General features: G+C 43.5%; 1 protein-coding gene across 6 annotated transcripts in view; it reads right to left on the reverse strand.

Moving 5' to 3' along the window:
* The window catches only part of DOCK3 (dedicator of cytokinesis 3), a 474,713-nt gene that overhangs the window by 176,274 nt on the left and 272,972 nt on the right, over positions 1-25,467 (reverse strand). For all 6 annotated transcript variants that reach the window (XM_029052765.2, XM_029052763.2, XM_029052762.2 and 3 more), the window contains exon 10: positions 7,193-7,274. In XM_029052765.2, coding sequence (XP_028908598.1) covers positions 7,193-7,274 — 82 coding nt within the window. The remainder of the gene's footprint in view (positions 1-7,192; positions 7,275-25,467) is intronic.

Consider the following 25,467-nt stretch of genomic DNA (forward strand, 5'->3'; position numbering starts at 1 on the left):
TTTGGGGGGCAACTTAAATACCTTTTTCAACTGAGGAAACGTTTTTAATTTCAAAAAGATAGGCTATGGTAATTTTCTTCTGACCTTTACAGAAATAACAAAACTGCAAAAATGAAATGAAAACACAGGTGAGCAAATGGGACTTCGCCTTTTATGATTCAGGTTGAATATTAAGAGCCCAAACAAATGCTATTTATAGCTAAATCAGCAGGTTTGAAGATGGTGGTATAGACAATAAAAAATGAAAGAAAAGCTGACCTACACTTCCCCTACAGTTGCTCAACATTACCAAGTTGAAACTTTGAAACCATCCTCTTTGTCTAATGGAGTTTATCAATCAGTGCTTATTGTGTGCAGAGCACTGTACTTAAAGCATTTGGGAGAGTACAGTACAATAGAGTTGGTAAACATGATCCCGCCCTCAAGGAGTTTACAGTCTCCTAAAACTTCACAGTTACCTAAGCAGATCAAAATGTCTAGAGTAATAAAAGCTTGTTTTAAAACTGTCAGAAGAGTTTTTGCTCTTATCCAGTTAAAAGCAGCAAAAAGCAGTTACAGAAGCAGCGTGGCCTAGTGGATAGAGCACGGGCCTGGGAGTCAGAAGGACCTGGGTTCTAATCCCAGCTCTGCCACTTGTCTGCTGTGTGAACTTGGGTAAGTCACTTCACTTCTCTGTGCCTCAGTTCCCTCATCTGTAAAATGGAGATTAAGACCGTGAGCCCTATGAGGGACAGGGATTGTGCCCAATCCAATTATCTTGTATCTACCTCAGTGCTTAGGACAGTGCCTGGCACATAGTAAGTGCCTAACAAATGCCATTATTATTATTTTTTCAAATGAATTAGGGCAGGTGTTCAATGCTATAAGAACAGTGCAGCGTACTCGAGGCATAGACACAGACATGTACAGTCACACACACAGACATACACATGGGTACAGTCACAAACAGGGAAAGGTATACCGGCACAGAGATACAAATAAGCAGCCCCAGGCCTATCCATTTAGCCATGGCTATACACAGAAACACAAAAAACCTGTGAAAATCAAAAGCACAAAGAAACACTGACTCACAGACTCATACCCAGATAGACCCCTCTCGGAAATACAGACAGGCATTGGCACAAATGATGACAGGCAGGCATTATCCCATTCCAGGACCATATTAACTGAGGCTCAGACATGGAGTTGGACTGTCTAGTAGAAGGGGACCGCCCCCCACCGCACTGTGATCCTCCTCGCAGACAACACTATGCATAGTTCATCATTAGAGTGCCACCTGCCCAAGTTACCGCAGAGGTGGAAGGGAGCTAGGCTGGATGACCTTGGCTTGCCTGTCCTCCCCACTCCCTATCCACGCTTTGCCCTGTGCCTTTCTCTTCCGAAGGCCAAGTCTGATGCAGAGTTGGGGGAGGGGGGCACAGTACCTTGATGAGTAAACACATCCCACTCTTCTGCCAAGATTTCTGACTGTCCATTTCACCTAATCCCCCAAACTGCCTCAGACTCCAAAACCACTTTTCCCCTGTCGAATCACTATCTGCTTAATGATCTCACCCAACCATGAAATCAACCAGATTCCCCCTGGAGGCACTGAGATGAACAGTTAGGGGACAGGAAAGGGTGGGTGCGACCAGTTCCTATTTCTGTTCATCATTATTCACTATGGGTGGGATAATTGAGGAGGAGGAAGGAAGAGGAGGAGGCAGGGCAGATTTTAAAGGACTTGCCCAGGGGCCCCCTTGGTCTGAACTCCAGGGGAAGCAGCATGGCCTAGTGGATAGAGCACGGGCCTGGGAATCAGAGGACCTGGGTTCTAATCCTTGTTCTGCCACTTGTCTGCTGCATGACCTTGGACAAGTCATTTCACTTCTCTGGGTCTCAGTTACCTTATCTGTAAAATGGGGATTAAGACTGAGAGCATCATGTGGGACAAGGACTGGGTCCAACCTGATTAGCTTCTATCTGCCCCAGCACTTATAACAGCGCCTGGAACAGAGTAAGTGCTTAACAAGTCTTATTCAAAAAAACACACACAAAAAAAACAAAACAAAATTTAAAAAACTGCCGGCAACAAGCCAGATCCTCTCTCAAGCTACCCATTCCCAGCAATTTAAAGGTTAGCATCCCCTTTCAGTGGCAGACCCACTGACATGGGCTGCCTTACAGTAGCAGTTGTTGGCTGTTTGGGAAGCAAAGTGGCCTAATGGAAAGAGCCTGGGAGTCAGAGGATCTGAGTTCTTAACCTGTCTTCTCCGCTTGCCCACTGCATGACCTTGGACAACCTCTCTGTGCCTCAGTTTCCTCAAGTGTAAAATGGAGATTCTAAACTTGTTCTCCCTCCTACTTAGATTCTGAGCCCCAGGTGAGCCAAGGACAGTGTCCAACCTTAGACTGTAAGCTCCTTGTGGGCAGGGAATGTGTCTACCAAGTCTTTTATACTGTACTCTCCAAAGCACTTAGTTCAGTTGCCTGCACAAAGTAAGCATATATGATCAACTGTATATACCCCAACGCTTAAAACATTGCTTAGCACATACCATTAACGAGTACCATTAAAACACACACATGCACACACACACACACAAAAACCCCAACAACTAAAAAAACCAAAAACCCACCATCTTCATAATGCCCCAAGCTCTGTTGGAAAGGTCAGGAGGGGGTCATGATTTGGGGGGTGGGTCAAGACACCCACCTAAACCTGAGACCTTGAGCTGAAGCCTAGGTTAGCCCCTGAACTAGTCCAACCCTGATCCACCCCAAATATAGGGACACAAACAAAAGAGGAGAAGGTAGGCTACATAATGTGAGGAAGTGGGAATGGTTTGGGTGTGGGTAAAATTCCACTGTGAAATTTGGTCACCGCTGTAGTGCCTGAGGTGAACCACGGCTGAGGCTGCACCATCGTCTATCCTGAGGCTCTTCTGCTCCTTTTTTTCTCTCCCCTTCTCCCTCCCCAGCATTGTCTGCCCTCTCTTGACTCCGCCCTGAGGGAAGGATGGAAAGGTTGCCACAGCTCCCACAGCTTCAACTACCATCTTTACGTGGATGACTCCCGAATCTCTCTCTCCAGCCCTGACTGCTCTCCTCCTCTGCAGTCTCACATTTCCTCAATCGATCAATGGTATTTATTGAGCACTTACGGCATAAAGACCACTGTACTAAATGCTTGGCAGAGTACAATTTAACAGAGTTGGTAGATATGCTCCTCCCTTTGGGACATCTCTACTTGGATGCCCATCCACACCTCAAACTTTGCATGTCCAAAACAGAACTCCTCATCTTCTCACTCAGACCCTGCCCTCTCCATGTCTTTCCCTCTAGACAACACTACTGTCCTCCCTGCCTCTAGCCTGTAACCTTGACATTATCCTCAATTCACCTCTCTCATTCAACCCGCATGTTCGATCTATCATCAAATCCTCAAAGCCTTGTTAAAATCACATTTCCTCCAAGAGGCCTTCCATGACTAAACCCTCATCTCTCCTCCTCCCTTTCCCTTCTACATCACCTATGCATTTGGATCTGAACTCTTAAAGCACTTGATATTCACCCCCATCTTCAGCCCCACAGCACTTATGGCCAAATCTGTAATTTACTTTAATGTCTGTCTCCCCCTCTAAACTGTAAACTCCTTAGCGGCAGGGACCATGCCTACCGACTCTGTAGTATTGTACTATCCCAAGAGCTGAGTACAGTGGTCTGCCCACAGTAACTGCTTAATAAATACCACTGACTGACTGTTACCAGAAGGAACAGGTCAGTGGGCATGTAAGCAGCTCCCGTCCTTAACCCGCCCTTGAGACCTACAATACCCGTCGTTTATTTGGCCCATTAGCTACCTGCAACAGAGTTGAGGATCGGACCAGATAAGTAGACTTCCTCTGCTGGTGTAGGTTGTGTGAAGGTAGGTGGTGAGGGTTGGGTCTGGGTATTAGATAGTGAACACATGGCAGAGGAGAAAAGGACCTGTGACAATTCTGGACTGGTTAAAAAAAAGTTGAAATCTTCAAGGACCCTATCATAATTATTATTATGGCATTTATTATTATTGTATTTTTAAGTAGTCAGTCATATTTATTGAGCACTTATGGTGCAGAGCACTGTACTAAGTGCTTGGGTGAGTACAATATAACAATAAACAGACACATTCCCTGCCCACAACGATATGTGTCAAGCACTCTTCTAAGTGCTGGGGTAGATATAAGTTAATCAGGTCAGACCCAGTTACCGTCTCGCATGGGGCTCACAGTCTATGTAGGAGGGAGGACAAGAACCTAGAGCACCCTAGTAGAGGGAAAGCCTAAGGGGAGGGGAGGAATGCTTTTTGTGACTGGATTTTATTTCATGCTCTTCTGACTTAATACTAATCCTGTCTTACTATCCTGTGTAAGCTTGTTAAATGCTGATTGCCTTCAGTGATTTTGCCTAATACTTGAATTTATCTTGAGCTTTAGTAAAATGCTTTTTAATCTCTTATATAAAATGAAATACCTGTGTGTCATGTTCTACATACCCACATCCATATTTGAGTGACAGTATCAAGAGCAGGTACAGAAAGCAGCTACCTTCCCAGTCATAAGGCAGGGCTGGAACCCCAACCACTTACTGTTGACACGAGATGGTGGCAGCGTTTGCCAAGTAACGCTCGACTGAGAAACATTCCCCAAAAGGGAGTCAAAGGTTGAAGATTTCAAGATGACCAAAACTCCTTCAAGTTTAGGGTGCAGAAAGCCGGAGCTGGTGCGGGCCGCAGATAACCTTGGCATAGGTTCGGGGAGAATTTGGGGGGAATTTAGTCTAGAAAATCCCAGGGGCACAGTCACCATGGCTACTCTTTGGGTGTACAGCAAAAAAAGCTAAGCAATTATCCAATGAATTTACTCAATGGCGATAACCAATAATATTCAGCCCCCTAACCTATCCTTTTTCTCAATAGCCACTTGTCCTGACCTGAGTTATTTAGATAATTGCCTCAAATCTACATTTCGCTTTGCTAATGGGAGAGAGAAGTTTTGTGGATAATACAAAAGAACACATACAGCATTTAGGAACATATCTTAATACTAGGTTGCTTCCCCTACCTGTAATTTATTTGAATGTCTGTCTCCCCCACTAAACTGTAAGATCCTTGAGAGCAGGGATTGAGTATATGTAGTCTTTTGTACTCCCCAAGTGTTTAAAACTGTGCTGTGTAAGTGCTCAATGAATACCACTGATTGAATGATTGTCGGGGCAGAGGGTGGTCTTGGGCCTCAACTGGACTGTGAGGGGAGATGGCCCTGGGCCTGTTTGGGTCAATGGGGCCTGGAGAGAGCAACTGTGGAATACTGTGGATGCAGTAGTATGTGAGAAGGTTGGAGGTGGGGGAGGCGAATGCTTAAAAAATTGCTTGGGATAATCTACAATCAGATCTACTTGTGGAAGCTGACTCTATAAATTATTTTAGGCTACCAGTACACATATTTAGAAAATTATAGTTTCAATGTCTCAGACAAACCCAGTGACTCATCTGCACCTAGGAATTAGTTTACTCAGCTGAAAGACTTGGTCCTTTGGTGAAATGAAAACAAAACTCATTTGGGGCAGGTGTCAACTGGTTCAGTTTAAAAAACACTGCCAAGCATCAAATGCCAAGAAATAGCACCACAAAGGAGTTCAGTGAATTCAGCCCAGCCCCAGTGACTGGAGTGGATCTGGGCCCACTTAAGAACTGGGGCAGGGTCAAGGGGGTTCCAAGGGTCCATGACAATACTGATTTCTGGGCCTTTCCTGCAGTAAAGTCAAGGTCTTGGATTATCCCAGAACCATCTGTCTTCCCAGAGACTGCCATATTGGCTATACTCCAGGGCCAACCAAGACCTTCTGGTCCTGTCCTATCTGAATCCACAACATTTAGATCAACCTTTGAGTGGGGGAAGATCACCCCTCTGGAGGCCTTCCAAGAAAGAGTATTGGATTTCCTTTTTGTCTGGGCCAGTCCTGGGCACTTTTCCCAGCCCCTTTTCCTGAGCTATCAAGGAAAAAAATAAAAATCAAAGATACTGTCAAATCCTTCTCAGAAATTCCTTTCATGGATCCTTCAAGATTCTGGGACATTCCACTCAAACGGGCTCAGTATCTTTAACCAAAATGAAGCTGTATTAAGTATTAGCATTTCTAGCAATCAATCAATGGCATTGAATGCTTACTATGTAAAGACCACTTGTACTAAGTGCTTGGGAGAGCACAATGCAACAGAGTAGGTAGACATGAACCCTGTCCACAAGGAGCTTACAGTCTTTAGGGGGAGTCAGGCATTAAAATAAATTACAGATAGGGAAATAGTAGAGTATAAAGATAGGGACATAAACGCTGTGGGTCTGGGGTGAGTAACAAAGTGCTTAAGGGGTACACAGCAGAGTGCACAGTCAATGGAAAAACAGGTCTTAATTTTGCACTTGCTAATTTTACCTGGTTGAAGAACAAAGAATCGGATACATTATGCTCTGGGCATTTTATACTTAATCAGCTTTTTGGATTACGGTACAAACAGCTACAGTTTTGTGAGCCAGCTAAAATGATTATAAACTGGTGAGAGATATTTGTATATTTTAAAAGAATCATTTTAAAATCAATATAAGATTCAATTTTGATATCGATTTTTACCACTATTTATGTAGAATCTATTCCTTTGGGGGTCGGTGAAACAGTGAAAAAGCAAAAAGATGGACAAAAATTGCTGTTGGTGCTGCATTTTCTTCTGCTCACTCTATGAGTTTGCTAAGAAAACCTATTTCTATTACTTTGGAGAGAAAGTTTTAAGCATTTTTATGTTTTTGCATGAAAGAATCACATGCTCAGATTAACTTCCAGTTCCCGCAGATAAAAACACACTCAGGGAAAGCTATTCTTCCCTATTTTTAAGTCTATTAGGTGCAATGGATTATGAAGAGTATAAATCAATAAAAAGGTACTTAGTGTTTCTTTAATCACAAAAATTCAATTATAAACTTGCTGCTGATTTCAATTTTCTTTGGCAAACATTTCATTTCAATCTGTCAGTAACACACAACTAGTTCTCTTTTCCTCAGCATGTGGGGAAGAAATAATTGGTGTTTGTTTCCAGGGTGACAATATACATAGACCCATCTTTGTGATTATAGAGATGGCTCAGTCAATAGTAACGGAGTGAAAGAAAATTCTCACATACTGTAAAAAGAGCACACATCCGTTCAATCTTCTCTGGGTTCCTGGGAGCACCATTCTTGTTGAGTCTCACTAGAAACCGCTCACTGAAATATAAGAGAGGGAAAAACACATGACCAACCACAACACAATAAAGACACGCTGGAACCCATTGTACATTTGGAAGTCCTAAAATCAAGATAGAAATTTTAAAGTTGCAAAACTACTCAGTGATGGGGAGTTTTAAAGGGTAGATGTTGGAAACAGCCAAACCTCGATGATCCGTGAGGGAAAAATTCACTTTGGGGATTATCTGTGGCCAATTTCCAAATTTGCACCACCTGCAAACATGTTGTCCCTGCAAACTTTTGCCCAGGGCAGCACCCAGTTCACAACAGTGGCTACTCCCAGGCACCACTGACTAACTTCCTTCCTTGCCCAGATACTTCTTGGACTCCCATCTCTTCTTACCTAATTGGAGCTCAAATTGCCTCTCCTACACTGCATAATTCATTGCTTGGAATTAGCCATGTCATTTCTTCCCTCCATTAGCATGGATAAAGGAAAGTTGTTTGTTTAATTTGATCAGATTACCAATTTGCTGCCTAACATAGCAAGGTCCTTTCTGGGCCTCAGTTTGGCAAAACATTTCTGATGTACCTCACAGAGGTAGTCGAAGGATTAGTAAGCATAATTTCAAAAGACTTTGCCAAAACAATGATCACATTACTCTCCTAATAGCAAAGCCCCTTTCTTAAAAGCTTTCTAACTAAAAAGAGAGAAAAGAAACACAGTTCCATTACCAAATAGATCGCTCAATTTACATTTATTTCACCAATTAAAGCTTGAAGGTGGCAGGTTGGAAACAAACAAAAGGAAACATTTTCTCCCTCAATGGGTGGCAAGCAAAGGAATTCATTACCACAGACAGAAAGTATCAGAAGGCTGAAGAGGGACTTGGGGTAAATTCGTGGAAAGGAAATTCACCATTGCTTATAAGAGGATGTCAAAGATGAAGATGGGAAAAGTGAGAGATGTTAGGTGATATGTTCCTAACATGCAGATGGATGTCAAAGGGGAACTATGTTTCCATCAAGCCATTGTGAAAGGCAGAATACCGAGCTGGGTGGAACTTTTGGTCAGAACCAGTAGGAGCATTTCTCAACTTCTCTGTGCCTCAGTTACCTCATCTGTAAAATGGGGATTTAGACTGTGAGCCCCATGTGGGACAGGGACTGTGTCCAACCTGATTAGTTTGTATCTACCCCAGCACTTAGAACAGTGCTTGACATATAGTTAGTGCTCAAATACCATAATTATTATGTTCTTATTTTTTGAGAGTAAAGTGACACCAACACACCTGAGTGGAATTTCAGACACTATTCTGCCATGGATGTTCTTTTGCAGATTAGTAATTTTTGATCTTTAAGGGGGATATACAGCTGCATCCCCTTCATTTTTGAAAATGACAATAATGATGATGAAATCTTAATCATGCATGCAAGTGTGACTGAAAAGCTTGACATCCTTCCACATTATATGCACGTAACGATAGCTTCTTGCTGTACTGATGCTCTTCCTTATACATTTCAACTTTAGATGGGGATGGTCACAAATTCTCACTGCTGACCTGCCACCCAAATTATGGCCAGGGGTCAATCAATCAATAGTATTTAATGAGCACTTACGATGCGCAGAATACTGTGCTAAGCACTTGGGAGTGTACAAAACAACAGGGTTAGTAGACTTGTTCTCTGCCCACAAGCTTAAAACAAGGATATTGTGTGTGCATTTTGCCTCCACCTTGATAACTGCACCACTTATGTACATATCCGTAATTTACTTTAATGTCTGCCTTGCCCTCTAGACTGTAATCTCGTTATAGGCAGGAAATATGTTTACCAACTTGGTTGTATTGTGCTCTCCCAAGCGCTCAGTACAGTGCTCTGCACATGGTAAGTCCTCAATAAATACCACTGATTGATTGGTGTTGTGGGGCTGAGGGTGGAGTGAATATCGAGTGCTTAAAGGGTAGAGCTTTAAGTGCCCTTGGAAGTCAGCGTGGCTCAGTGGAAAGAGCACGGGCTTTGGAGTCAGAGGTCATGAGTTCAAATCCCGGCTCCTCCACTTGTCAGCTGTGTGACTGTGGGCAAGTCACTTCTCTGTGCCTCAGTTACCTCATGTGTAAAATGGGGATTAAGACTGTGAGCCCCACGTGGGACAACCTGATTCTCTTGTGTCTACCCCAGCGCTTAGAACAGTGCACGGCACATAGTAAGCGCATAACAAATACCAACATTATTATTATTATTATTAAGTCCCCCCTCTCACAACCCACCTGTGCACTTCTAAAAAATATAGTCCCCTTACTTGAAGAGGGGACTTTCTCCACTTTGTGGGGAGAAAGGGAGGGGAGGAGCTAAATCCTTCTCAAATTAGATGAAAGATTTCAACGTGTGTGAAGGAGGTGCAAATCAACAACAGGCATTCTCTTTAAGAGAGGTGTGGTTATTTCTCACAAAGCTTTGCTTCTTTCAGAGCAGCAGAGACAACACAAAAGAAACTTTCCTTTTATGTTCTCCATGCATAGCCCCTCGCCACCCCCCATACCTCCCACTCTTGGTCCACTCCCCCTAAATCTTTTCTAAGAGACTTTAAAAATACACATTAGTTATTAGGTCACTGTTGAGTAGGCTTTGATCTCAGCAGATCCATCTAATTCAGTCCTTAAATCAGAAAACATTATAGTTAGGAAGATCAGAAGGGAAAAGTATTTTCTTCACTGCTGTTATGATTGCAAGTCTTATTAGACTTGATCTCTATAATGATCAAACACAAATTCCCAAGGAAGAAAAGATCAGAAAATCCCAAGAGACCTAGAATTAACCACTCAAGTTGCTTCAGATACTTTTTATGTTCCTCAAATGCTTGACAGTTCCAGCAGAGCTCATAACAATAGGACAGATGCTAATCATGAAAATGGATCTGAATATACAATAGCAGATATCAATTAAAATGGAACTACAATATGCATACTAGATTATTGCCATTGCTCTGTGGTTATATTATTATACTGCTGCTTCTTCCTTCAGCTATTACATTTCTGCTAGTATTCGGCATTTTGGGGGCTAAAAGATCCCACAAGTTCCCAACCCAGTGTGCTGAAAATATCCTGAAATCCTCTTCTCCTTGAAGCAAATTGAAATAATCGATTCAACCAATCTTTTAAAACATGACCCACACATCATTTAATCAATCAATGGTATTTGTTGAATACTTACTGTTTGCAGAGCACTGTCCTAAGTGTGGGGGAGAGTGTGATACAAGAGAACTGGTGAATTGCATTTGTGGTTTCAAGTCTGCGTGGCCTAGTGGATAGAACATGGGCCTGGGAGTCAGAAGGACCTGGTTCTAACCCTGGCTCCAACACATGTCTGCTGGGTGACCTTGGGGGAGTCACTTCACTTCTCTGGGCCTCAGTTCCTTCATCTGTAAAATGGGGATTAAGACTGAGAACCCCATGTGGGACACTTCCACACGAGAAGCGGCGTGGCGCAGTGGAAAGAGCACAGGCTTGGGAGTCAGAGGTCATGGGTTCGAAGCCAGGCTCTGCCACTTGTCAGCTGTGTGACCGGGGGCGAGTCACTTCACTTCTCGGTGCCTCAGTTACCTCATCTGTAAAATGGGGATTAAGACTGTGAGCCCCACGTGGGACAACCTGATTCCCTTGTGTCTACCCCAGCGCTTAGAACAGTGCTCGGCACATAGTAAGCGCTTAACAAATACCAACATTATTATTACATGGACTGTGTCCAACCTGATTAGCCTGAACCTACCCCAGTGCTTAGTACAGTGCTTGGCACATAGCAAGTGCTTTATAAATACCATAAAAAATAGTCAGTGGGGTAGACATCACTTTTGCTCAAATTTAAATTGAGTGAATTTGCCTCAGAAGAGGCCCCTTCCTCCTCTTAGGTCCTTCTACACCCAGCAGTCCCTACTTCCAAGGCTGCAAAGTTTGGGGCTGAGCTGGGCAGGCAGGAGTAGGGCCAGGCAGCAAGAGAGGAAGAGGGGACATGGGGGAAAAGTGGGGCTGGAGGAAATGATAGGAGGATGCTGTCTACTCCCTCCAGAGAAGTAGCCTGGCTTAGTAGATAGAACAACAGACCTGGGAGTCATAAGTACCTGGTACTCTCCCAAGTGCTTAATACAGGGCTCTGCACATAGTAAGCGTTAAATAAATACGATTGATTAATTATTCTTCCAGGGTGAAAATTCGTCCTGAGAAATAAGGCTCTTTGAGACTCATGAACTCTTTCAGGCCACTAGGGAACCATTTCTTTCATTCATGTAGTAATATACTAAATTTACCCTGATGCCTCGAGAGAGTCAGGCAGCTTCCCAAAGAGGAAAACTTACTCCCAGGAGCTTATGTAGAAGGAGAAACTGGCTTACTAAATTTCGTTAAAAAAAGACCAACTGGTAAATCTTGTCACTCCCTGTAACAAAGTGAATAACTAGAGAATTTCATCCAAGTGAACACCACCTTTCTTTCTGCAGATGATAAAGACCTGATTAAAACTTGGATAGTCGCAAAAGTAGCTATTTACCCATGCTCTTCTACTGCTATAGGCAACTGTTGAGGAGGAGCATGGATTTTTAGTTTAAGAAGTCCATGTAAGAGTCCTGACTTCTATTCTTTGTCTGTCACTGACTCGTGCCTTCATTTCACTCCATTCATCCATTCAAAAGTATATCCTGAGTACCTACTGTATGTAGGTAACTGTACTAAGTTCTGGGGAAGAGTTGGAGGATAATTTAATTTTTCTAACTAATATTTAAAGCAATACTCACTTCTGAGGAATATGCAGAGACCAATAGTCTGTATGCATGCCACTGCGCCTAGGCATGGAGAAATTTGGATGGGTGTGGGGGTTATAGATTTCCCGGCTCTGCCACTTGTCAGCTGTGTGACTGTGGGCAAGTCACTTAACTTCTCTGTGCCTCAATTACCTCATCTGTAAAATGGGGATGAAGACTGTAAGCCTCACGTGGGACAACCTGGTGACCCTGTATCTACCCCAGCGATTAGAACAGTGCTCTGCACATAGTAAGCGCTTAACAAATACCAACATTATTATTATTATGGCTCTCCTCCCCTCGCCCCCCCCCCCCCCCCCACCAAATTTAAAGTCAACTGGGGAGAGATTTTCTGAGAGTGGTGACTTTTTTCTTGGAGATTTTCTCTCCAAGGGCAAAAGCCCCAAGAATTAACTTAAAATTTACAGAAAAATATGGAAAGCTCCATTAGATTGTAAGCCTCTTCTTGCCACCCTCTTATCCCCCGACATAAGGCTGTAAATTCCTCGAGAGTAGGGACCATGATTTTTACTTTCACTGCACTCTCCCACACACCTAGTTCAGTTTTGTGAACACAGTAGGTACTCAATAAATACTCCTGAATGAATTCCCCACTTCTCCCTCTACTAGCAAGTTCACTGCCTTTCGGAGAGCAGCTCACTGCTCCTTAGGTGGTGACTATTTGTCAGAGATTCCTGCTAAGCAGTTCACAGATTGATCAGTACATTTATGTATTGCAATTTGAAGTCACTGCTCTTCAGTAATTTGTCCTGTGATGTCTCCTTACTGTTAAAACACATTTCTTTTGGAAACAAGGGAAAGAGGAACCACAGGCAATTTATCCTGAGTATCACAAATACAAAATTGCAGATGTATTTCTACAGAATGTTTCTTTCAAGAAGCTAAAGGAGTCTACAAAATATTAGATCAACTCTTTTGGGTACCACTGGAAATGATGAGGTATGCGATGATTCCATAGTGCCCTGATAAAAAAATAAAATAAAAATAAAATACCTAGCCCGTTTTACACCATTAGAATCAAGAATCAAGTCGTAACTCATCATGTGCAGGAGGGTCGCTCAGGTCCCAAGCAGCATCCATTCATTCATTCATTCAATAGTATTTATTGAGTGCTTACTATGTGCAGAGCACTGTACTAAGCGCTTGGAATGAACAAGTCGGCAACAGATAGAGACAGTCCCTGCCGTTTGACAGGCTTACAGTCTAATCGGGGGAGACAGACAGACAAGAACAATGGCAATAAATAGAGTCAAGGGGAAGAACATCTCATAAAAACAATGGCAACTAGATAGAACCAAGGCGATGTACATTTCATTAACAAAATAAATAGGGTAATGAAAATATATACAGTTGAGCAGACGAGTACAGTGCTGAGGGGATGAGAAGGTAGAGGGGGAGGAGCATCCACCCTTCATCATGGGAGCATGAGTCCCCTTCCCAGTCCCCCATCAATCAATCAATCCATCAATCAATGGTACTAACTGAGTTCTTACTGTGTACGGAGTACTGTACTAAGCGCTTGGGAGACTACAATAAAAACAAAGTTGGTAGACATATTCCCTGCCCACAAGGAACTTTCAGTCCCCACCAGATGAGCCAGAGGCCCAGCACAGCTGGGACCCGGAAACACAGAACCTTTAGAAATGACGGAACATTAGGGAGGCTGTGACAGTTTGAAACCAGGACTGTTCAAGGAGCAGGAGAGAACATCAGGACTTCACCCGTGTTTTGGATTCTTTACGTTCAATGCTCCTATTGTCCGTGGCTAGCTGTTTAATTTACTTGTCTTTTCTAAGAGTCTGTTTGCCCCCACTTAGATTGTGAGCCTCTTGAGGGACAGGCACCATGCCTGAATTTGTTTATTCTGCATTCACTCTAACAATTAGTATAGTGCTTGGCACACAGTAAGCACTCAATACATACCTTACAACACTTATCACCTTTGTCTTTTCTCTTTTATGTAATTATGGAAAATGTAATGCCATTACAGTATAGGGAGTGCTTCGATCTAATGTTTTCATTGCTTCCCACCTAATTTCATGCTATTTTCATCCTTTCTGCTGTTCTTCCCTCTCATCTGACCTATCCTCTTTTATCAGGTTTTCGTACATTAATCCGGTCCTCTTGCTTCACCTGGCTTTTATACGTTTGCTTTATATTCTATCTTCATGTTGCAAGCAGGGATGCCAACTTTTTGTGTTTTGTCTTGCCAATATTAGGGTGGGGCTTTGAAGGGGAGAAGTACCTCATGTTCCCAACCTTCAGTGGATGTTTCATGAGCCCTCGGCTGGCATTGGAGCCCAAAGGAGGCTGAAAAAATTCTGGCCTAGGACTAGCCACCAGGGGAGTGGAAGAAGAGGGGAAAAAGAGGAGGGATAAGGGAAAGAGGAGAGGAAGGACATAAGGAAGAGAGAGGGTGTGAAGGAAAGAAGGGCACAGAGGTGGAAAAAAAAGGAGCAGAAAGAGGAGAGGGCATTTAACCCTTGCTGCCATCACTGTCACCAGTTAATGACAGTGGTATGGCACTCATCCCAGGATGGAACAGCTGAGCCAGAGTGGCAGCTGCTCAGTGCTGTACCGACTGACCTCACAGGTTTCTGTAGCCATGGCAGTAGCTCCAAAGCCAGCACACCTAACTGGTCCCTGGATCACTCGCCAGACTCTGGACAGGCCAGGGGTGAGGGAGACACCCAGGACCACCCCCACCAGGTGTGTCACAGCCTATCGGTAGGGCCAAAACTGAAGCCAACATCTTGGCTCCAATTCCAACTTTGTTCTAGCTCTAAGGGATGGGGCAAGCTAACTCGAGCCAGAGTTGTATATAGATGGTTAAAAAAACCCCACCCAAAACACGAGAAATGATTAAAGAAAACTCCTCCACAACTAAGGAATGTTGGTACTTATTTATCTGGGGTGCACCAATTTGACCTAGCAAAAGAAGTATGCAGCAGTCCAGGTCTACCACTGCCAAAATCCAATAAAAAGAATTTCTGAATTACTGATCCCCAAGATTACAGAGTCAGCCGAATGAAGGGCGCTCTGGGACAAAAAAAAGTGGAGGGAGTGACTACAGACTGAAAAGATTAGGTCTCTTCGATCTGGAAAGAGGGAGAGGGCCTGATCAAAGTTTACAAAATCATGAAGGTGTGGAGCTGGCAAAGAGAGACTTGTTCACCAAATCTCACCACACCAGGACAAGGAGGCTTGACGGTGTAGGTTCCAACTAAATGAAAAGAAACACTTCTCCCCAAGTGGGTGGTAAGGATAGAGAATTCAATCCCATAGAAGTTGGGCAGACTGAACACATCAGTAGGTTCCAATAAATCAATAGTATTTATTGAGCGTTTAGTATGTGCAGAGCACTATACTAAACACTGTACAATGATTGCTGTACAATCCAACAGCATTAGTGGACATGTTCCCTGCCAATAACGAGTTTACAGTCTAGGGGGAGACAGACATTACTGTAAATAATTTATAATTTAAAGATATATACATAAGTGTTGTGGGGTTGTAGGTAGAGCGACTATCAAATGTCCAAATGTCACAGATCCAAATGCAAGAACTTGGATAGATTCATGGCCAATTGATCCATAATGGGGTACTAGAGGGAAAGCTAAATATTTAAAAGGGAAAGGTTAAGGACGGTACATCCTGAAATATTAAGATGGATGTCAAGGCGGGTACTGAACCTCCAAGCACCCTGTTGTCTCTGTTGCAGACCTTTGGCCTAACCCAAGAATGGCATTGATTAAGATCTTTTGTTCTAAAAGAAATAGGTTTCAATATCCTTCCTGGCACTGCAGACCTTTTCTTCGATTTTATAATGAATAACCTTTGTGCCAAAATGAGGTGCAATTAGATGAGAGTTTTTGACACCAATAGAACCAAAAATGCAAGCTGCGACCACTGTTATAATAATTTTCTTAGAAATCAGTCTGCTAGCTTCTCATAGCTTCTTTTTATTATTGTCATATCTGGAAAGTGGTGGCCTTAGAAAGCACCCATCAGTAATACCAAACTTTCATCACATTTGAAAATTATTTATCAACCCCAGGGCATATGATAAGTCACAACTAAAAAAGTGTCCTATCTAATGGTCCAACTCTAAACGAGAAGATAAAATGGGATCATTGCTTTACATTTTCATTAAAAATTCCCCAATGACAAAATTCCCAAGAGGGAAAATAAAATCGGAGTTATTCTGAATAAAATACCCGGAAGGGATTCAAGGCCGCGTCCCCTGCCTCTAACTCTCTCAAACGTCAGCCAAGCAAACAAATGAGCATTCAGGATGATTGTAGAGCTGCAGATGCTTGTGATTACAACCTAGGAGAAGCTAACAAGACTAAGGAACCACTCAAGGGCTGTTTTGCAGGTTAGTCGGGGCTTGCTGTGGTCATGCTATTGAGGAACCCTCTCAGAAGCTTCAGGATTAAACCCAAAGTCTTCTTTCTGCCTTTTGGAAATGGACCACAAAGGAGCAAGATAATAGCAATATAGCCAAGAATCAGCAAGGTCTAGTGGAAAATCACAAGACTTGAGTTCTAATCTGGCTCCACCACTTCCCTGCTGTGTGATCTCTAGGCAGGTCATAACTTCTCTGGGCCTCAGTTTCCTCATCTGTTAAAATGGGGATTAAATAAGAGAAGCAGCTCGGCCTAGTGGAAAGAACAAAGACCAGGGATTCTGGAGACCTAGGTTCTAATTTCAGCCCCACCAGTTGTCTGCTCTATGACTTTGGGGGTACCACAAAGCCACTTCGACTTTCTGAACATATTTGGCACCTGTTCTTCACCCTTCTTGAATACACTGCTGATAACAGCCTAGGAGTAGTCTACCACTGTGGTGTGAAGTAGCTGTTTACAAATCAGTACAGCTACCTAATTACACAATGAACATTTGCCCATTCACTCTGAAATCTCCCCCTCCACCCCTCCTTGGGCTGGGAGCTGCTGGATGTGAACATATCCCTGAACTAGAAGCCAGGAAAACAGGTGCCACTAATGCTCTTCAGCAACGTTGGACAAGAGCCAATCAATCAGTGGGATGTCTTCTTTTAAAATGATGCATTTCTCATTTCAACAAATAAGAAGGGCAGATAGGCTTTAATTAAGCAGGAGAGATTGGGTTGGACATGGAAGAAGTTCTTGATAACAGAGTGATAAAACAATGGGCTATCAAGAGAGGTTGTGTAATTTCATCCCTGGAGATCTTAAAGAATAGACAATCAACTATTTATTCACCTGTCTAGAGGCAGGAGGCCAGAACAGATGATCTCTTGAGGTACCTTACAATTTCGTAATTCCATGATAAATGGCAACCTACTACCTCTCTAACAAAGTAGTCCCCCTTTATTTCATGTCGTGTCTTTCTCTTATTTCTCCCTCTTTGACATACTGCTAATACCGGTCTATTTCTCCGTACAGTGTGATTACTTTTTTTTTTTCCTGTCAGAGTTAGAGACAAAATGAGAGGTCTTAATCACTAGCTCCCAGACAAACTTCATAATAATTCTCAGAATCGATGTAATGTGCATTGTTCTAGTTTTGGGTACAACTATTTGTTAGAGTCCCTTTGGGTCAAGAAGAAAATGATGAGGTCTGACTAGTAAATATATCTGATTCTCTGAACAACGTGAAAATGTTCTTCTGAGTGAGAGAAATACACACTAATTCAGTAGTGAAAAATAAATGTGACACAGTGAAATAGCTGAAAGTAGGAAATTGTTAGTGAAGTGATTTCCATGGTCTGTCATCTCTTTCCTTAACACAGCACATCTGACAGAGCAACCTGAAATCTGCCCAGTAAGTATGATGGGTAAACTGGATTTGCAAACTACTGATGATGAAGTCTTCCACTGAGAATAATGAACAGCCTTAATTCTGAGACTTAAGGACAGAGAACTTGCATGAAGAAACTGATTACAGTGATAACGGCCTACAGTTCCTCTCACACATCTCTGCCAGTTATTGGGGCCCTAGGCATGAAGTCATGAAATGCCTTCCTGTGTTCCAAATTGTGGTGAACACTCCATCCAGTGGCAATCCTAAACTGGGCATAACTCAACAATGATGAAAGGGGAATCAAAGGTGCACAGAATGATATTGGTGGGAGCCCTCAGCTCCAATATACCACCTAATTAGTCCCTAAAATCAGCCTCAATGTACATATAAGCCAACTAGGGAGACGCCATAAACGCCTATCCATCTGAACTTTCCATTTCTCAGACTGGAAGTCTGATACTGTACTGGAAGTGGAAGTGTGGGGATATCAGCAAATGGGAAATCAGCTTATCTGGCTCCCCTCCGGTGGAGGTTATTGCTGTTGGTCCAGTGGAAGAGCACTGTTCCGAGAATCAGGACACCTGGCTTCTAGTTCCAATTCTGTTGCTTACTTTGGATCACTTGAATCTATGATCTTACTCTTCTACCGATTGTAAACTTAGCCGTTTGTGTCCGTTTGCCTTTCCTTTGGAGCGTATGCTTCTCAAGGGCGGGGAAGACTTCTTGTACCTATGAGTCTTTTCCGAAGTGCCTAGTACTGTGTCTGCATTAAATAGGATCTCAACAAAGGTGGAAGCTAATAAGGTCAATGGGGAAGAACTTGATGGTTTACATTTTTTTCTTGTAAAGGGAAAATATTTTCTTGGTGATTTTCCCTGTGGCAGAGTCCTAGTATCCCGACGCTCATGAATAATGGAGTATACATTACTGTTCTTCTGGAGATAAATTGTCTAGGATCTCTGAGCTAGAGGTCATCAGAAGAGCTGGCAATGGATGGGAAACAAACTTGCACATTCTGAGCCAGAAATAGGACCTAGCCTGTTGGTTTTTGGTTGTTCTTACACTTTGTTAGGATGGTTGGCTTGTGGACTGGACACATCTCCCTGCTCCTCCTTCCTCCTATCTGTAATTTATTTTATGGTCTACCTCCCCCGCTAGATTGTAAATCCCTTGAGGAGAGGAATCCTGTCTACTAATTCGATTATACTCTCCCAAGCCCTGAAGTATACTTGAAGAATCCCCCTTGAAGTATACTTCCAATCCAGGCGGCTAGATTGGTTACAAATATGTTTCTTTGCTCCTCTCAGGTGGATTTAGAAGCACGCATTTGTATGTACCTTACACTCCCACCCCTCAATTAAGGCGTAAATTCTTTAAGGGTTGAGCCTGGTTTTATACATCCTTGGTGATTTCTCATAGACATCTAATGCAGAGCTCTGCCCAGACCAAGTACTACTTATTAAATGCCGCTGATGGGAACATTTCATACCTTCTTTCTTCCTGCCCTAGAACAACCTACCAGTTCTAATTCACTAAATTCCCTCCTCTCATTTAAAATCTTCTTCAAATATCCCATGCCTGGAGGACACCTTCCCAAACTAGAAGTCAGTGAAAACTACCACTTCATTCAAATCTATGATTAGCAATTGCCCTTCCCCATGAGGCCTGCTCAAGTCAAATTGGAATAAAAAAAATGAAAAGAAAACACAAAAACCAAGAAAACAGCACATTTTTCAAGAAAAGGTAATCAGTACACATTTGCTTGATGTTCATAAACACTGGATGAGTGATGCATCTTTCATGCTGCCTTCAACTGTAAATTTCCAGAGGGTAGGGTAGGTATCTATCTCCCTATGCCCACCACTACAAGCAGATGGGAAACACGGTCAGGCCAACAGTGTTTGAGTAATGGCAGAGCTCAAAGAGAGAAATGAGACCCAATCAGCAATAATCTTCCGCTCTGTATGTTCCAAATGCCCATTCCTATTTGCTGCCCTCTTGCAGGCAGACATCATTATGTTCATTTATCACCTGGACTGTGCCTACCCCTCTGTGAGCCTGGGGCTAATGGAGTTTGCCGGGCCCCCACACTGTGGTGGACATCATTATGCTGCACAACAGATGATGACATTGGAGCCATCTCCTCTGATTCCCACTGGAGAGGAGCTCCCCCCAGCCACTCTCCAAGTCCACTGGGGACTCTACTATAGCCCTGCACCCCCTGCCCCAGGATTGCTCCCATTAGCAAGAACTCATCCCCCATCAATTAGCAAGCACAAACAAGCAATTATTAATTCACAAGGCTTGCTAATCGGTGGGGCTACTAAACTCTGTTACTGCCAGGTTCTGGGTTTTTTGTTTTTTTACTGAAAACCCCCTGTCTGACAGTTGCAATTCTGCGGGGTGGAATCTAGGGCCTCTCTCACCACTCTCTTGCTTCTAGTTGCTCACCTGCTGGCCAGCAGCGATAGAAGAGAGAATGACTCTGCCAAAGGCATTCTTCCCTTGATCTCATGAGAGCCTACTCAGACTCCTGTTCCATGCTGAAGGGGCTGGTGTCCCTGCTCCAATTGCCAGGGGTTGATTTTGTGAGTTTCCTTTCGGGGGAGTTTCTCTGAATGCAGAGTGTGAGAGAGAGAGACAGAGACAGAGAGAGGAAGAGAGAGAGCTTGCATGTATTTTGGGGGGGATGCATAAGTGTGCCTGATTGCTTTGTGTGAGGGATTGTGCGTGTGCTGCTTGCTTTGTCCCCCTCTCCCTTTCTTATCCTCTAATCTTGGACCACTGTCCCTGTCCTGGTACTAGTTCAGCCACTAACAGTGTATCTGTAAGACATTAATATAGTTCTATTCACTAGCTTAATTTCCTTTTGTTCTATTTAATAATTCACTCATTTCATTTCCCTTTGTTCTAATGCATTAGGTTTCTAATAATATTACAAAGAATTTATTAGTAATTTGCAGATCTTTTAAAGTGTGACCTGCATACGAATGTATCATGGCATAAGCAACCCAAACACAGGGATGAATGTCACCTGCCTGAAGGGTGAGGAAGAAGATGAAATAAGAATTCAAATGGACTGAGTTTGGGGCCATATAAAACCATGTAAACCCTCAGATGGAAATGATCCAATACCGATTTTTTAATGGTATTTGTTAGCACTTACTATGTGCCAGGCACTGTACTAAGCGCTGGGGTAAACACAAGCTAATCAGGTTGAACACAATCCCTGTTCCACAGGGGGCTCCCAATCTTAATCCCCATTTTCCTGATGAACTGAGGCCCAGAGAAGTTAAGTGACTTGCCCAAGGTCAAACAGCAGACAAGTGGCAGAGCTGGGATTAGAACCCAAGTCCTCCTGACTCCCAGGTCGATGCTCTACTAGGCCACACAATTTCTCACACCTTCTACAACCTTGTCTAGATAACCCTTTTCCAAAAGAAGTCCGCATTTCTGGTTTATCGAAGTGCATTCAATAAAATCTTGCAGTTTACAAACAAAAACTTTGTAAGGAAAATGAGTCTGCCTCTGAAAATCAACTCCAAGTTAACAAGTGTGCTTCCCAGTGAATTGAGGCTTTAAATTCATGAATCATTAAGTGGCCAGGTTGGCTAAAAGTCACATAGGGGTTTACAAGGTTTCCATAGAAACATAAATTAGCTAAAATAACTACCTGCTACTCTGGTTAACTACTTTTAACAACAACAAAAAGCTGGCTAGAAAAATTATAACAAAGGCACACAAGACATAGCACAGTATCAACTATATGCTTGATTTCTCTCATATTAATCTCATTGATTATCTCATATTCCCCGAGTGTCTTTAGTTCTATCTATAATTTATTTTAGTGCCTGTCTTCCCCCTGATAGGCTGCAACTTTCTTGAAGGCAGGGATCATGTTTACATGCTGTATTGTACTCTCCCAAGAGTTTCATAAATCTTGTTAATTGATTAAGCTTAATGTGGAATTTTTGAGGTTTGCAATCAGTAGAGTTCAGTGTTTGTGTTCATGATGCTTTCAAACATGCTCATATATCTTCTATCCTAAAAAAACCCCTCCCTTGACCCACCAGCTCTCTTCAGCTATCACCCCACCTCCCTCCTACCATTCCTCTCCAAACTCCTTGAGCGAGTTGTCTACATCCGCTGCCTCAGGTTCCTCTCTTCCGATTCTCTCCTTGACCGCTTCTAATCTGACTTCTGTTCCCTTCACTCCACTGAAACTGCCCTCTAAGAGGTTACCAATGGTCTCCTTCTTGCCAAATTCAATGGCCTCTACTCCATCCTCGTCCTCCTCAACCTCTCAGCTGCCCTCAACACTGTGGACCACGCTCTTCTCCTGAAAACGTTATCCAACCTTGGCTTCACTGACACTGTCCTCTCTGGGGTCTCCTCCTACTTCTCTGGCTACTCATTCTCAGTCTCTTTCTCAAGCTCCTCCTCTGCCTCCCCTCCACTGGGAATCCCTCCAAGCTCTGGTCTGGGTCCCCCTTCTATTTCTCCACCTATATCCACTCCCCTGCAAAACTCATTTGCTCCAATGGCTTCAACTACCATCTCTAGGAGGATGATTCCAAAATTTACATCTTCAGCCCTGATCTTTATCTTTCCCTGCAGGCTCGTATTTTTACGAGATGTTCTACCCCTTGACGCTGTTTATTGCCATTGTTCTTGTCTGTCCGTCTCCCCCGATTAGACTGTAAGCCCGTCAAACGGCAGGGACTGTCTCTATCTGTTGCCGACTTGTTCATCCCAAGTGCTTAGTACAGTGCTCTGCACATAGTAAGCGCTCAATAAATACTATTGAATGAATATTTCTTCCTTTCATGACATTTCTACTTGGATGTCCTGCCTACACCTCAAACTTAACATGTCCAAAACTCCTCATGCTCCCACCCAAGCCCCACCCTCCCCCTGACCTTCTTATCACTGTAGGCAGCACCACCAACCTCCCTGACTCACAAGTTCGTAACCTTGGCATTATCCTCGACTCACCTCTCGCTTTAACCCACGTATTCCATCTGTCACCAAATCCTGTTAGTTCTACCTTCACAACATTGCTAAAGTCCTCTCTTTCCTCCCCATCTAAACTATAACCATGTTGATTCAAGCCCTTATTCTATGCGGCCCTAACTTCTGCATCAGCCTCCCTGCCTCCTGTCTCTCCTTACTCCAGTCCATACTTCACTCTGCTGCTCAGAAAATTTTTATTAAAAAAACATGTAGTTCATGTTGCCCCACTCCTCTAAAGCCTCCAGGGGTTGCCCATAAATCTCCACATCAAACAGAAACTCCTTAAAATCGGTTTTAAAGCACTCAGTCACCTTGCCCCCTCTATCTTACCTCACTGATTGCCTACTATCACCCAGTACTCACACTTTGCTCCTCTAATGCCAACCTACTCACTATACCTCAATCTCATCTATCTCACTGCTGACCTCTCATGCACATCCTGCCTCTAGTCTGGAATTCCCTTCCACTTCATATCGAACAAACCATTACTCGCCCCACCTTCAAAGCCTTACAGAAATCACATCTCCTCCAAGAGGCCTTTCCTAACTAAGCCCTCATTTCCTCTCCCTTCTCTATCACCCTTGCACTTTGATTGTACCCTTCATTCACCCCACCCTCAGTTCCACAACACTTCTACTCATATCTGTCATTTATTCTAATGTCTGTCTCCCCCTCTAGCCTGTAAGCTCCTTGCGGGTAGGGAACATGGCTACCAAATCTGTTATACTGTACTCCCCTCCCACCAAGCACTTAGTAGAGTGCTCTCCCCACAGTAAGTGCTCAATAAATATGATCGATGAATGAGAAATTAACAGCAGTAGAGAATTTGGGCCAGTAGTGTCCTCCATTCTTTGATTTTCAAAGACCAGCCAGAGCTAACTCTCATCTGGCTGGAATGAATACCCTTCTATAAATAAGTGCTTTAAGTTAAGGTGACCAGCCATTCCAATTTAGGAGAAGCAATCCTGAAATTTCAAGGTCCAAGGCCAGAGCTCAGGCAATAATCTAGGTAAGCTACTGCTTCCTGGTGCCTGCAGCAAAATGGTGGCAACTTCATGGCACCCGTAGCTGACCTTATCATGAAGGCTAATGGGTATGCACACCACCAAATGGGAATAAGCTTGATTAGCTAAGGGGTTCTTAGGATATAAAAGGCAGGTCATCAGGTCATGTGGGTATACTGTACTCACTCAAGTACTTAGTAGAGTGCTCTGCACACAGTAAGCACTCAATAAATACAATTGGCTGGCTGGTGGTCAACTGGATTCTTGCTGCAGAACGTATGCCACTATGATGGTGCCACTGGTCTGTCTCCCTTCCCCATCTCCCACCCTCTCCACTGTTCTCTTTTTCCTCCACCTTGTTCCTTCCCCTCTGACCTCACCTCCAAATAGGCCTTAGCCAAAAGAGACCATATTTCTGGTTACCTTATTCACGCCCTGTAATTCACTGCAGTTGCTCTGCGGACTGCAAATTCCATCCCAGGATTCCACTATCAAATGAGTCAAATTTTTAAATTCTGGGGATTTGAAATGACAGCCGAGCTTGGCATAAACCCAGCTGGTCACACCTTGACCTGAGCTGTTCGCCCTCGGGGCCGGCCACAGGCTGCTCCAAACCTGTGCAGGACTCCATGCAGAGTCTAGAAAAAGAGTAGATCTGCTTATTTTTCTTCTTAAAAGTGCTAAGCGCTGGAGATCGAGAAAGTGAAAGGCTTAGATAGTAATCACTATCTGCTGTGTCACTGACAGGGACACTAAAAGTCAGGCAAGCATTACCTATTGGCAAATAGATTTAGATCAGGAGCAACTGTATTTGAGCAGATTGCAGGAGCTCTTTTAAAATGATCTATTGTACGAGAAAGGTGTGGAGTTCATTATCTGAGAACTATCCTTCTGCTGACCATCTTTTCGCATACACCAACACCCGTGGTGCTAAGCCGAGCGGAGTCCCAGGGATTCCTAACAAATTTCTGCCTGGGGAGCAGCAGGCTACATTCAGTCGTGCCCGGGCCACAGCCAACTGGGAGGGGAAGTGGTAGCTGCATTTTGTGATTTAGAGGGTTTAGAATTTAAAGCGGATTTCCAAGGATTTCCCCCACAGAACTGAGAACCAGCTTGGCTGGAGGAGAAAATCCCTATGAATTAAACTATAATTAAAAAACAAAAAACCCTCAGAAAATCACTTTCCCTCTCTCCCCTGTTTCCTCTGAGTTAGCCACTGCCCAGAGACAACAGAGGGCAGATCTGTGCTTTCCTTGCTAATCATCTATCACGCTTTGAGGCACTGGTCTTAGCTATGAAATAAGGTAAGCAGATGTCCCGATTTTAGCTGAAGGATCATGATGTTTTGGCTGCTACTCTGCTTTCTGAATTATGGCTAGTGGGACCCACTGACATCCCACTTTCAGCTAGGATAGAGGTGGTGATGGAGGTGGCCAAAGGCCACGTCCCTGCTAAAGCCAGGGGGCAGGAGTCCAGTAGCAGGGGAAGCCATGGTTGTGGTGCAGCCTTCCCTGACATCCATCAATGCTGCAGTGAACCCAACTTCTAGCCTCAACTTCCAGTCCTTTCCATTGCCAGGTCCAGGGAGGGGAGTAGCCTAAGGCTGCGAAGGAAAT

This window comes from Ornithorhynchus anatinus, chromosome X2 (assembly GCF_004115215.2).
Source record: "Ornithorhynchus anatinus isolate Pmale09 chromosome X2, mOrnAna1.pri.v4, whole genome shotgun sequence".
NCBI classification, from domain to species: Eukaryota; Metazoa; Chordata; class Mammalia; order Monotremata; family Ornithorhynchidae; genus Ornithorhynchus; species Ornithorhynchus anatinus.